Source organism: Pezoporus occidentalis, unplaced genomic scaffold (assembly GCF_034315485.1).
Source record: "Pezoporus occidentalis ecotype Australia unplaced genomic scaffold, CSIRO_AGI_Poc_V1 ctg50, whole genome shotgun sequence".
NCBI lineage: Eukaryota > Metazoa > Chordata > Aves > Psittaciformes > Psittacidae > Pezoporus > Pezoporus occidentalis.
Window position 1 is genome coordinate 2,312,617 of NW_026915836.1, and position 14,281 is coordinate 2,326,897.

Here is a 14,281-nt window from a genome sequence, read left to right on the forward strand (position 1 = left end):
TAGCTCTCACCTCTGAGTTTCTCCACAGCCCTGATTCTTGAGCAGAAACACATTTATTAAGCATAAATTCATGAGGATAAAGTCAGGAAAAAGCTCCATGCAAGCAAAAAACACACTGGATGACCATGGCAATGTTTTGGCAGCAGGAGTGAACCTTTGTACAGGGAGGCCTGCACTGGACGCAGCCAGTTCTAGACAGCTTCAGTGAATCAAACACAGGGCACAGCTGAGCCTGTCAGCCAAGGTGGTGGTGGTGCCTCTGCCAAAACCTGTGTAAGAAAGGGCAGAAAACACTAGAGAGGAAGAAGAGGAGAGAGCAACAGTGGAATAAGGAGGAGGTGCTCCTCGGCAGAGCAGGCACCCACCCTGGAGGGACTGCAGCCTGTGGATGAGCCCACACGCAGCAGGCACATACGCCGGAGCACAGGACATGCGAGAAGGAAGAAGCAGCAAAGAGAGATCTTTATGTCCAGACCACAGTTCCCTGTGCCACCCATGCCTCACTGAAGAGACTGAAGGTAGCCTGTAGCAGTAACAAGGACAGAGGGAGAAGTGCCTGGAGTGAACTCGAGCCTGGAATGAAAGAGGATATGTGCTTCAACTGTTTAACTTGCTTGTCTGTCTGTTTCCCAATACCAGAATCAGTAACACTTATGGTAATGCAAAATAAATTCAGCTGCGTTCCCCAAATCAATTCTGTTCCGCCTGCAGTGGTAATCGGTGAGTGATTTCCCTGTCTTTATTTTGATGAGCTTTCTTATTCGCATTCCTGCCAAGCGCCACAGAAGCAACCCACCACAACACCCGCTCACATGAGTACTCCTGCGCAATGTGGTTTCCTTCAGCAAGCATCCCTCAAGGCAGAGCTCCCACAAATTCATTCTTAATCAACTGAGAGGGTCACAAGTTAGAGGATGTTTCACATGAAGGATGGCAGAGCACCAAAAGAGATGCCAAGACTGATGCGGCAATCTCCATCCTTCAAATCCATGCCAACCAGGGCCATTCTAAGTTCCTGTGAACTCACGTTGCTCACGTTTATCCTTCTCTGAAACCTTGATCCTTCAAGCACACGAGTTTTTTTCTGATGCTTCCTCATCCTGGGAATGCCTCACTATTACTTGATAAATCCAAATGAGAAAAAGGACTGCTTTTAAAAATACTGATCACAGTAAAGCATCCCCAAGACAACTCATAGAGAAATACCTCCTATAGAGATGCAGTTGACACATACAAAGTGCACAAAGACCCCATCAGCTCCAAATTTGTCTTAATGGAGAGCAAGCAATAAAACAATGCTTTATTTCTATGGTACTTCTATATGAAAGGCAATACAAACCTAGACTGTGTTTTGAGATGTGTTTCAAATAACATAAGCAATGCAAAATTAGCAGAGACTTAATCTCTTTTTAGGTGATTTGCTGCTCTCAGAAAAAAAAAGACAGACAAGCTTTCAAGACCAAAAGCTTTCTTCAGGTCCTTCAACTTGGTAACATGGCATCATTGTCTTAGGATCTCCTTAGTACCCTATAAGCTTAGCTTGCTGCCATAGAAGCGAATGTTAAATTCAACACGGCACCTGAAATGAAGGGAAAAGGTTAAAGGTATCTTGAGATAATCTAATCTTAAAGGGTCCACTATCACTGTTTAATGATTAGGGTCTTGAGATACTTGTGTGCTCTAGCCAGTAACCTTTGTTAAAAAGAAAACCTACAACTGATTATCAGAAGCACCAGCACTCTAAGTCTAAAAGCTAATTTTCCACCAACAGCCACCAGAGAGCCCTTAAATCAGAGTAAGAGGGTTGCATCTATGTTCCTCCTGTACAAGCTCCTTCGATGGCTGCCTGCATTCACAGAACAAGGATATTCTGCCTGCCTGTCTGTCCAGAAGAGCAGAGACCTGCCACCTCAGTGGCAGATTCTCTCTGATGTGGGAGGACTCTTGAGCCACAAGGCAACACTCAATGTGATGAAGCATCCCAGACATCTACTTGAGAGACTAATTAACCATAAAACTAATAATCAGCAATGAGATTACAGAGATCAGAAACTGCAGAAGCAAGAGGGAGAGTTTTAACTGCAGAAAGGTAAATCTGTAAACAAAGACAGTTTAAAGCGATCAATGACAAAACCCCTGTGTCTTAGTCTCTTCTGTCTTTATCCAAAAAGAACACAGCTGAGCTCTTTCTGCTCCGGCTTGGACGCCCTTGCAGTCTAAGTGATGAATCATTGAAATGGCACCTCCACAGAAGAGTGGTAACAGCAGGGCTCATCAGATACAGAGACAGTGACAGACAGGTATTTCTAAATGCTGTGTTGAAATCAATGTGTGGGTACGTGTGCATACACAGAGGAAGGGTTTTAGTGGTCTGAAATACTAGAACCTTTCCCCTTAAAGGAAAAGGGTTGCCGAAGAAGACCTTGCAGCCTTCTGTGAGCAACAGTGAGAGCTGTAACATAAATCATCTTCAAACCTCATGAGCAGCTTCGGGCATGTATTGTTTGATGTGTGCAGCTCCCGGAGGCTTGCTATGTACAGCACTGTCACCAGGTTCACAAATGCCCGTGGAACCTGCCAAGAGAACAAGCAAACCTGTAGTCATCACCCAGAGCACAGAGTGCCATCTTGGCCCTTATACAGCCACAGCAGACCTCAGGTAGCAGCCTGCTGATTCATGCAGCTTGCATTATTTATAACAGAGGTGTTCAAAGTAGCTCCTCAATAATTAATCCCCCACATGTACAATACTAAATTACAGCCCCTGTCTGCGCTGCCCAGTTCTATTTTAGATGCTGATGAATGGTCACTTGAAAATGATGACTTTAGAAAGGTCTCAGATTGGCTCAGACCCTCAAGTACTCTCATCATCCTCACCCTCATCTGGAATATCAGAATCTCTCTCTTAATGACCACAAAAATACACTTATTTGCAGCATAATGAATGAGCAAAGCATCTCCTAGCCACTGAATACCACAGGTTTGTTTGAATTCATTGCAGTGCTTTTTACACCATTTTTCTGCAGCACATCAGCTAGAACTAAGCACATCCCTATGCCTTTGGTAAAATACTTCTTTAGCCCTTTCTGGCTCTCACAAGGATTTTCCTGCAAGCACCTGCATACAGCAGTGCTCTGCAGATGAAAGCAAGGAACTCAACTCTCAATCAATAACCAGTGACTGCTTTACAAACAGAACACGATCCCCACTCCCATATACTGGAAAAGTTTGTTTTACCTCTCTGTGAAGTATGTCCAAAGATACTTGTAGATTGTAGGTGTAGTTTTCAGGAGAATAGCGTACCTGTTGAAGCAAGAGGGTTGAATTTTGTTACTGGTTTATTCAAGCAGGCCCAACGCTGACTGGCTAGAGTCCCTCACAGCAGGATTGATGTTTCTGACTCTCGAGGTCAAGAGCAGCAGAGTCTTAGGCAAACCTGTCCTGCCTCTGCTTTTCTTCTTTCCCATCACAGCTGTCTCACAAGAAAAAACCTAGTGGCCACTAGGTATCAGTGAGGGAGCAAATTCAGGGGGCATTATCAGACATCACAATATCCTCCATCCCCAGGCTTGCTTGGTTTGGTCTTAAACGCATGGGTAGCAACAGGGACCAGCTTTGGGAGAGATCAGTTTGTGTAAGTTTGTTTTTACTGTATGCAATATTACCAACATGCCTCTCCTATGCCTGCCACAAATAATAACTGGCAAAGCTTAGGCGTTTATCTGGAAATTAAATCACTTTATATACTTGCCTCTCAGCAGCAAAATTTCCCTGTTCCATTTGAGTGGCTTAAACCCTCTAATTTAATTGTCTCATGTAATCCAACTTTTATTTCTTCACTTACGGAACTATTCCACAATCAAATAAGCTTCCCTATGAGGAACGCCTGCCTTATTTTCAGCCTTAATTCTCTTTGATTTAATTTCAAGCAGAAGTTCATTGAGAGCCCCACTGGCCTACTCTACAAAACTAGACAGCTCAGTTTCCTTATTCATTTCCTAAAGCACAGCTCACCAAACACATTGTGGCTGGCACTGTTTGTAGCTGTACAACATAAGGGAAGTATCACTTTGATCTTTGGATGCAGAGGTGCTACCTCCTTGCCACCCACATGCGTGTGCAACTACCATTTCATGTCTGGGTCAGGAACACTCCTCACCAAGTGAAGAGACTGCCACAGCTTTTCACCCCCTGCATACTCACACATAACAAAGGCTACATACAGTATGTATGTATATATATTATACACCTACACAATATATGCTATATTACATGTAATTACATCAGCATCAGCAGTGGGTAGAACCATTCCCATAGCACCAAAACTGGTAAGTGAACACCAAGTAAGACTTCGGAGTGTGACTGTGCACAGGGCAAAGAAGAGCAAAAACCCTTGACCTTTTATCTACAGGTGGCAAAGTAAGTAGATAACAGAAAGCTATCTTAGTTAATAGCAGAACAAAGTAGGGACAATTATGTAATTCAGTCTAAAGATATCACTTCATTTATCATAACATCAGGTTGAACAACCTGAAGGTCTCAGTACAGTTACATTCCAGAGCTGTGCAAATAAGACCTAGCTTATTTTGGTCTCACCCACTGAGTTCTGACCTCTCACCCAATGCAATGCATAGAGACCCTTTGCTCAGGCTGGCCCACTTCACACTGTAGGCAGCAGGGGACTTACTGGGTTCCTGCAGAATCTGCACAGGTCATTTCCTCCTATGAAAAGTGTTATGAGCTTCCAGTCAGTCTGAAAATTTATTCTCTGCACACAGAAGGAGATAGAATGAGAGTTATTAATATACAATAAAAAAAGGGGAGAGTGGCAGGCAACATAAATGAACATAAATTTAACATTTCTCAGGGTACCCAGCTATAGTTCTCTCTGCATCCACAACAAAATGAATTTGTAGTTCTGAGTGAAGATGTAGAAACCGCTACAATCTTAATAAGGTTCACAATATCAGTAGCACCATGCAAAATTGTTTGCTTCCAAAAAACTATTGCTCAAAATCCACCTGGATGCTTTTCTTAATACTATCCTGTGTATACATTGAGTGACTATTCCTGCAGTTCTTAGGATACATCTTCATTGCAAAAATGATGGTATATCTTTTTACTGTGCTATAAATAATGCAGCTATCTTGCTGGAAAACCCTGGAGGGTGATACGTTTCAGTCTTGCTGTGAGACAAACTGCAAAGAATAGAGGGGAAATATTAACTCTATCTAAGAATACCAGTAAAAAAACAGCACTTTTTCCTCTGGAAGGATTTTGCAGAGGGACAGCTAATGCAGGGTAATTGCATTAGCTTTGAAGAAAGGTTCAGATCTGCTCAGTGTAATGTAGTAGATGTTGCACTCGGTATCTTCAATTTCAGTGCAAAACACCACTAAGAAAAGCAGCAATAGTACATCAGCCTCAAGTGGTTTAAAACATCTATCTTCAGAGACAGAAGGCAACATATTCCAACTAGTAAACACACTGTTCAGTAGGCTGGTCTCAAAATGTACTTATCTAAATTAAGAGAGGGGAAAATTTCTTTTCCTCCCGTGCTAACCAGGTCTTTTAAAAAGAGGAAAAGAAAGCTCTTAAACCAAAGATCTTCACATGATCTTTAATATGAACAGGCTTTCTAGTCAGAAAGAAGTTCATTAGTTAAATCAAAGGTGTCTGCATTCATTTCTGTTGTGTGTTGTTTCCAAGGCAATAGATACGAGGCAATATAAGTATAGTAATACTTACAAGACTTGAATGGTTTGAATTAAAACCCTCCAACTGCTTCATTGTTAGCTGCTAATCCTTTTAATCTCATTTCAGATACAGACATCGGAGTGAAATCTTGTTTATGAGAAAGTGAACCAAAAAAGAAGGTACTGCAAATATTTTTGCCAGTATGAATATTTACCAGCGTACTTATACCAGACACACACACAGAGTTAATCTTGAAGGCCTTTTGGCTGCTTTCCAAATGCACAAAGACAAAATAATATAACGTAACACGTCACTGATTGCGTAGCACATTTGCCAAATTACAAATAGCAGACATTCAAAGCACCAGTGGAGGTGAAAAACATGCAAGTGGTCCCCAGCCTAATGTGTGTTTTAGAGAACATAAATCGAATAATTCCTAACACCAAACCTGTAAGTCAAAAATCAGCTGATGACCCAAGAAGGGACTGCATCGTTTTTAAGGACACAAGTCTTTTCCTCATTTCCATGTTCACTCCCCATGATTCGCACTTAAAAAGCTTTCCCTCAACACCCTAGCATGTATCATTACTGCTGGAAAACCCATGTGCTTACAAGATAATTAATAGTACCAGAGGCAAATCCTAGCACAAGTGAAGTTCTGTCATCTTACACGGTGACATAGGCTGGGAGGGGAAACGACAGCAGGGAATTTACAAGCCGCTTGTCGTAAAAATGATAAGAAGATTACAATTATCTGGGTTTGATAGTAGCTATCACATGGTGGCGTTTAAGACAAAGCTATGGATTATTCTGTGCTGACTCACCCTGCACTGGGGAATATTACACTGTACACTGCTGTAGCTTTCATGTTTGGCATCTGTCCGAAACTAATGCTGCCAAAGTAACTTCATTCTAAAGATATTAACAACATGTTAAACTCACAGTATCATTCTTCATGCGGTCCACCAGCCTTCTAACCTGCACGGGAACATCCCTAAAAATAACAGAAAAATAAAGCCCTAACAAATCAAATAATAAAAATGAAAACGGAATCCTGCATAGAGAGCAAGGCAAAGAGGAAAGCTGATGAATGGACATCCCTCACATAATGGGTAAAAAACACGGGAAAGTCCAAGTTTCATTGGATGAAAACTATACTTTGAGACAGTGATGGAAAAAAAAAAGAGAAAATAACTAGCATCCAACAGCCACTTGACCACTTTGCAAATGCTGCATAGTTACACGTTTACAAGCTATATAGAAAATGCACTGTGACACCACAAAATAAATGCACTTGGTTCCTTTCCAGCTTCAGGCAGATGCTATTGGTACGCACATCGCTGAAGCACCCGTGTATGTATCAATGTTATTACATGGCCTCAAGCCACTGAGGTGTCTTATAAGAAGTGCTTCTGAGAGAAGAATATATGATATGACTTTCACTGAAGACTGAGCATAATGGTCCCTAGTTAATTCCCAGCTCTACCACAGAGTGACCATAAGCAATCCACAATTTCCTCTTAGCTCCTCTACACAAACTCTTGACAAGAGGCTTTGAATATACCTCCTATTAAATGGAGATATTTTTCTCTGCCTCACAATACAGATGTGAAGCTTTTTGAGTAGTGCTTGTAAAGTGCTTTGGGCTTCTTGATTGAGGATACTAGAGAAAGCATTGCTTTTGCTGCTAATTTGGCATAGGTTGGAAACAATCACATTTCTTGGCCTTCACGCTAGAGTTGGGCTAATGAAATGTTTTTGGGTCTGCCTAGCAGCCTTTTATTATGCTCCTGACGAAGTCCAGGTTATGGGCCCTTTTTTAGTTAGACCTGAGTTTTAAAGAAAAATTACTTTCTGTTAAAATTTAAAGAGTTTTCCCCTTACTCAGCACAATCCCCTGCCACAGCTTGGTTGAGTGCAGCGTTATCTGTAGTCTCCCTTCCAGTGCCAGTGGAATACCCTATCAAGGATGGGTTGAACTCACGAAGAATATCTGCAGAAAAAGACAGCACCCTGAAATGTTGCTTACTGCAGCAGGTAGCGAATGAGGTTATAAAGATTAAATCTTAGTAAAAGACCATTAAAAAGCTTTGAGAGATCCTAACAAAAAATTAACTTTTAAGTATAATAAACATGTAGTCTCATCACCGTACAACTATTTCCTTGCCTTTAAGATTTCTGAATTTCACGAATTCAGATATCTCATGACCTTACACGATCATCCTGGCTAGCAAAGCTATTTTGCCTGGTAAGCGAGGCTAAGTAACCCTACACTCAGGCAGGAGGCTCCCATGCCATCATACTCTAACTGCAGATGAACTGGAATCAAATCCTTTAGCCTGATCTCCCCAGATGTATTAACTCCAAAGACCCAAGATTCCCTTCTACATCTTAGGTTACAAACCAGCCTTGCAAACACCCAGATCTGATGCCCTGACCTCTAAAAAGCATGTAAAATCTGATCTTGTAATGTGATTCTTCTCCTGCCTAAAACAACTTGCCCATACAGTTAAAATAGTTTCTTTAGGCTGTGATCTAAGATCTTTGATTCATCTATCCCCAACACATTTTGGACAGAACTATAACCAACAGAAGAACACTGAAGCGACCAAACCCCTTGGAATTACAAAATACATAGTTAAGTCATGCACAGAAAATTAGTGCCTGGTTGTTATGCAACTTTTACTCAGCACTGGGCATTGAATACAAAAGGATTGATTCTGTCATGCTACAAATTTTAAATCTTTATGTCTTATTTTGTAACAACAGTTGTTTTGATAAACAGCTCCAGATATTTATCAGGTTTATGGAAAAAGGCACTTACTTGCTAGTGTCGTGACCGTGCTTATGTTTTCATTTCCTCCAACACTGTTAAAAAGAAAGAACAAGAAAAAAGTGTTCCAAGATACGATGGGCTTGGTAAGGCAGTGGACTAAGTAAGAGAGCTCCCCCTTTTGGGGTTTCTACACATGTACACAGCACATTTTGTGGTGGTTGTACTAAATCAAAGCAAGCTGTTTGCGTGCATACCAAAGGGGTCACGAAATCAGAGACTCTGTCATAACCATAATAATCATAATTAAAAGCCCTGTACACTAGCTGCCCTTTCCATTCTCGCGTGGTTTGGCAGATGTTCAAACCTAGCTGAAAGAAATGAGAATTTTGAAAAGCTGCCATCTTTGCTATTGTTGGCCCTATTAAAATATTTATTACTGCCATTTTTAGTTAACAAACCCTTCGTATCCATAACAACAAGTTCTAAAAGCATATATTTCAAAGTGCTAAGTAACTCAATACCTTTCGCCTCCCCATTTTACCCAACTGGAAGAATACTACTAGACTGCTAAAATTCACCATATGTCTGTGTGCTCTTTACTCTCCTTCATGCTGTAGAAAATGTTAGGATACTTTCTCCTCCATAATGTCAGTAGACTATTGTCGAAGATCAAAATACTGTAAAGGTGTTCAACTTTTTGTATCTCTTTAATTTGGAATAGAATACTTTGAAGTGCTCTCATACCTGTTTAAACTCATTGGAGCTGCGGTAAGAAACTATGAACAGAAAATCAGGCTAACAGGTTTGGTATTAAATGATATAGTTGCAGAATAACAAGTGAATATGATTGCCTTTCTTCAGGGTGGCTTTTTGACACGTCTAATAAAATCCTGCATATGTAAAAGTTTGTTCTGATTAATTGTTCTGTTCTGATGCACGCAATACTGGAAAAAAGTGAAGGAAATAGGTACTGCATATGAAGCAACAGCAGCAAAAAAGGATCCTGTTTTGACTTCTTGTAGACCACTGATTTTAAATGTGGCAAATGGGTGGTGTGGGGCACAATGTGGAAGAGCAGACAGGGTACAGAAAGAGCAGGGAGAGAAACAAGTGATCCAATGGTGCTGGGATCTACAGGTTTCCTTCACATTAGCTAAACCATGAGAGGAAAAGAGACCATCTTAACAAGGGCCCTATTTCATCTGAATATCTAGGTCTATTCCAGCCATGCTACATTGTACTCTACATAGCCACTAGTTTGGATATTTTCTTTATCATGAGTAATACACCACCATGTGCCTCCATGCAAAACTTAAAGTCAAATTCAGTCTCCACAAGCCCCCATTTGCTACAAAAATAACTACATATATCAAAACCAGAGAAAATGGATTCCCTTCCCTCTGTGGTTGACTGAGGTGGTAGAAAGTCTTGGGACTCACCTCCAAGAAAGACCTCGGTATTGAGTCAGGACATCCAGGACATCATGAGGTTTGGATGCTGCCCCATTAGCTGCCTGGAAGCAGAAGAGGAGTTCACCTTCAGAAAATAAACACTGCTACAGTAACTAGCTCTCCGACTGATCTTAGTGAAAATAATTGAAGAGTACATTAATGAAGCAAGCTACGTCATGTTCCTAAAATAAACCAGATCCTTGTTCTCAAGAGGATCAAGGGCTGAGGGTAGTTTAACTCTAAGCCAGTGAATTACCCTCTTCTATCAACTTCATTAGATTAAGCAGGGAAAAAAATGGTTGAGAATGTTCAAAGTATTCATATCCTGAATTTACATGAAGGATAAATAAGATAGCAATGGTCCTGAGTGAATAATTTGTTATAATGCTCCTCATATTAAAAAGTGCTACAGTGATTTTATTTCTTCCCTCCCCCAGTTTCCCTAAGAAAGAAGACTACAAGGATTTAATGTGGCAATCAGCACAGAACAGGGAGAAACATGAACTACGATATGAGCAGTGAAACGGTCATCACTGATTGAAGAATCACAGCCCATTTACAGGTAATGAGTTTACAGAGTTCAAGGAACAGCGTCAAGAAAAGTTCTCAAGATAAGTTACACTTGACACACCTGATGTTGTATCGCAGTTTTACTCCAGTATTTAGTTAGTATAAACGGACATGGCTTTGTAGGCTTTGATATTATCATATATACAGATTTATCATAGACACACACAGTTATCTGCAGAATTTTTTTTCCTATTTACGCTGCTTACTGATAGCTTGGGAGCTGCCTAAAATCAATAAAGAAAAGCAATTGGTGCAAGCCCACTCCAATTGCTGCTGCGCAACCTATTCTTGCAGCTCTTCCTTGTGTGACACTCTTGTGGACTTTAAATGGGAACTGTGCACTCAGATCTGTGTCTCGTGATCTGTCTCGTGACCAGGTGGAGTGTAGGAAAGACTATGTGACAAATGTGTTTAGCTCAATAGGGTGTAACTGTAGGCATTCTATTTCTCATGTTAGAAATTCAGAAATGCTTTTTCATTACCTAATGATGGTTACCCAGGGGCCTTTACTTACTGTGAGAGAATCTCCCAGGGCAGCAATCACCCGAATATCTGCTGGTCTCAAATTATGAACTAACACATAAAAAACAAAGGTAGTGTAAGGAAAAGAGGAAAGACAGAAGACTTCAAATTGTGCTGGTTAGCATTGCAAAGACAGTGTTTTAGTATTCATGACAGCATCAGCTCAGAATTGCAGGCATGAAAGGCATCAAATCAAAAATGATTCTTGGTACTATTGGTGGGTATACCAATACTACAGCGACAAGGGAGGCAGTAAGATTTCAGTCTTGCATCTGTGGTTACTCAAATGTTTTTTAACTGGTGAAAATGACTAAAAAGCAGGCACAGCTTCTGTGCTAACACAGGCTGAAAATTTGGGGACAATCACAGCTTCTGAGGGAAAATGAATCCCACCTGGTGACAAAATTCCATGTGGCTTTTCGCACCCCAGACTGACAGAAGCCCCCATTCCATACATACAGTTTTTCCACCCCTGAACTGAAGAATAAACCCAACTACCTCCTGTCTTTTCCACTGTCATTTTGTTTGCACATGGAAGGTGCAGTTGCACAAGCTTTCACCATCCTTGAGGGAGAATGTGCGTCTTGCTATACAACCACTTATGTAGTTCCAAAAAGGAGCAAAGCCACAGAAATAGAGTGCACTGCTTCAACTAAAAGTGTACCTTTCCTAACTGCACCCAGTTCCTCTTCTCTTTTGACCATTAAATGAAGTAGCTCTACAATACAATCGCATAGGGGCATACCTGAGACTGGAGCTGTATCAGAGGGACCCCGGCCTAAACAGGGAATACTTGTTCCGTAAGTTCTCTCCTGCAAAGACAGAGCACACATCAGGGCTTCACATCAGACTCGCTATACTGTGGTCATGATAAGTGATTTATGTCTCCGAACATTAGATTAACAAATGTCCTGCATGCTTTGTATACCTCTACTCAGCTCACCCTGTCCTCAGGCCATGCCTACAAGTGCCCCTTGAAGGCAGACACAAGCTCAGACTCCTCAGAAGTCGCATGGCCATTTCAGTGCAATGCAGTTGTTGCCTACCTGTAGGGCCAGGTATTTCAGACTCTGTGGCCGTGGCTGCATTCAGCTGGGCATCAATTCTGTATTCCCATACTCCAAGTGAAGTGAGCTCACATCTCCTTGTGAGAAAGTGTTTGAATGTCCCTGGAATGCACCAGCACTAAACTGTACCTTTGTCAGCAGACTGTGAGCCTGCCTTCTCCACATGCATCTCTCTGTGTGCAGCCAGGGTTTTGCCCTTCTGGCTCTTTTGGATTGCAGCCTACTAATGGAAACATCCCCAAGGTCTACTGTTAGTGAAAGCTGACCATCAGTACGCCACACAGCAGACCATTGGATAAGACTCGAGGATATGTGTTTGCTCCAGGTGTCTCTACAGAACTCTTTAGGTAGACTAACTTGCCTAGGGAAAAGACACTTGTGTGTCTTGTCCTATTGCTTCATTTTGGTTTTATAATTTTTCATAAAACCAACCAAAAACCAAAACCCACAAACATAACGCAGTGTTGCTTCTCACCTCCTACACCATAGCTACTACCGAAAATCAGGGTGGTACATACCACTGCCGAATGCAGAGGTATATACACCCTGAGTAACTAACAAAACAGATGGCAACATTAAAATGAGAAGAGAAACATGGATTACTATTCCAATGATATACAGGCCATTTTGAGTGCAGATATAGTCTAGACACTATGTTCTGGGACATGAAAATGAGCGTTATCACCTCCCTTGGGAGCACCAAGTTCTGCTCAGAATCAGAGTACCATGACAAAAAAGAAAAGAGCATGACTGTTGATCTCCACACATCTCATTTGCAACCATCTCACACAAAAAGAAAACTGAAAATTCCATTGTTCTTCATTATCACTATGGTGTAAACGAGACAAATTCAGACTCACACAGTGGTGTGAGACTGATCTGAGCTAGTTTCCTCCACGGTAGGACTAAATGGCCCCATTTTCTCTCTCTGCTTAACCCAGGGAAATTAACATTGTTATCCAGGTGTTTAAAAAACATTCTTAACTGTGAAGGTAAGATGCTCTTTAGGCTGGCTGAACATGTTTACCTTAAATCACACTCTACAAAACCCATGTGCTATTAAACATCTGACTACTTAGTCAAGCATGGAAATAAAGAGCTGGAGTTCTGTATTTAGTTTTCTCGGGTAGCATTGTTTAATCAGGCTACAACACACTCTCACCCACCTGCCCTACTCCCTGGAATACACTCAGTCCATATGATGCAAACAAACAGTCCTACTATACCTGAGATGTTTCTTTGGTGTTTAACGTCTCCGGGGAGGATGAGTAGTTACTGTTTCTGTATGTGAACAAATATGGATTTTCCTGCAGAGTGAAGAGAGTGGAAATGCTAGTGGCAACACAGTCTGCTTCTGGCTAGATTTTCCAAGAGGAGAAAATCTTTACAGTATTAATTTTTGGATGACAATGCACCAGTGAAGTAAACCGGGTTAGACCTGAAAATGAATCCCTGGTATGCTCTAGGCACAGCACCAGCTCTTGCCTTAAACCTAACATCAAACAAAACAGATAATTGAATTTCTTTGATGTTTTAATTGCTGCTCAGTGAGGCTTTTGGGTGCCAGTAATATTTTATCACTATCAAATTACTGAAGTCAGAGCTTAAATGCAAAAAGCATTCAAGAACCTGTTCTTCGAACCAAAGATGCTCAGAGCCTGAAGATATTACTGTGCTACTGACAGCTCCAGGGGCCAAAATCGTTAAACCTGACAGCAGACAGTCAAATCACAGAAAAGGCAAGTTATATAAAAATACATAGACTTAGTTTTATTGCTGACACACCTCTGATCCACAATTAACAAATTCAGGTTAGCCAGTTATATTTTGAATAAAAAAGCCTGACATGGTAAAATGATTAAACTAAGTTTTGTCAAAAGTTTTTCATTTCATAAAGATAAAACCCTGAAAAGAAGACTCTGCATCAATGAACTTTAAGAACACTGAATTTTTAACAGCACAATGCCTTGGCCAAGTGCGTGTTCCCAACAGCTTCAGAAAATGACAGCACCATTTGAAAACCTGGGATTTCTCCAAAGAGTAAATAAAATCTCACAGCAATAAGGAAACCCTTTTACCTGAGATGGACACTGAACCTGAAACGTTTTTGTGACACCGTAAGGTTGCTTCTGCCCAACTGGCTCCATCTGGAAAAGGAGAGAACAGAGGAATTGCACACACTCTGCGTGTGGGAGGTG

At 41.2% G+C, this 14,281-nt stretch overlaps 1 protein-coding gene across 1 annotated transcript in view; it reads right to left on the minus strand.

Moving 5' to 3' along the window:
- PLB1 (phospholipase B1) overlaps nucleotides 1-14,281 on the minus strand; it is an 89,943-nt gene that overhangs the window by 43,569 nt on the left and 32,093 nt on the right. The window contains exons 15-25 of the mRNA XM_062636966.1: nucleotides 14,162-14,230; nucleotides 13,310-13,390; nucleotides 11,762-11,828; nucleotides 11,009-11,067; nucleotides 9,913-9,986; nucleotides 8,522-8,565; nucleotides 7,582-7,690; nucleotides 6,640-6,691; nucleotides 4,688-4,768; nucleotides 3,238-3,303; nucleotides 2,477-2,574 (exon numbers count right to left, since the gene is read on the minus strand). Coding sequence (XP_062492950.1) covers nucleotides 2,477-2,574; nucleotides 3,238-3,303; nucleotides 4,688-4,768; nucleotides 6,640-6,691; nucleotides 7,582-7,690; nucleotides 8,522-8,565; nucleotides 9,913-9,986; nucleotides 11,009-11,067; nucleotides 11,762-11,828; nucleotides 13,310-13,390; nucleotides 14,162-14,230 — 800 coding nt within the window. The remainder of the gene's footprint in view (nucleotides 1-2,476; nucleotides 2,575-3,237; nucleotides 3,304-4,687; nucleotides 4,769-6,639; nucleotides 6,692-7,581; nucleotides 7,691-8,521; nucleotides 8,566-9,912; nucleotides 9,987-11,008; nucleotides 11,068-11,761; nucleotides 11,829-13,309; nucleotides 13,391-14,161; nucleotides 14,231-14,281) is intronic.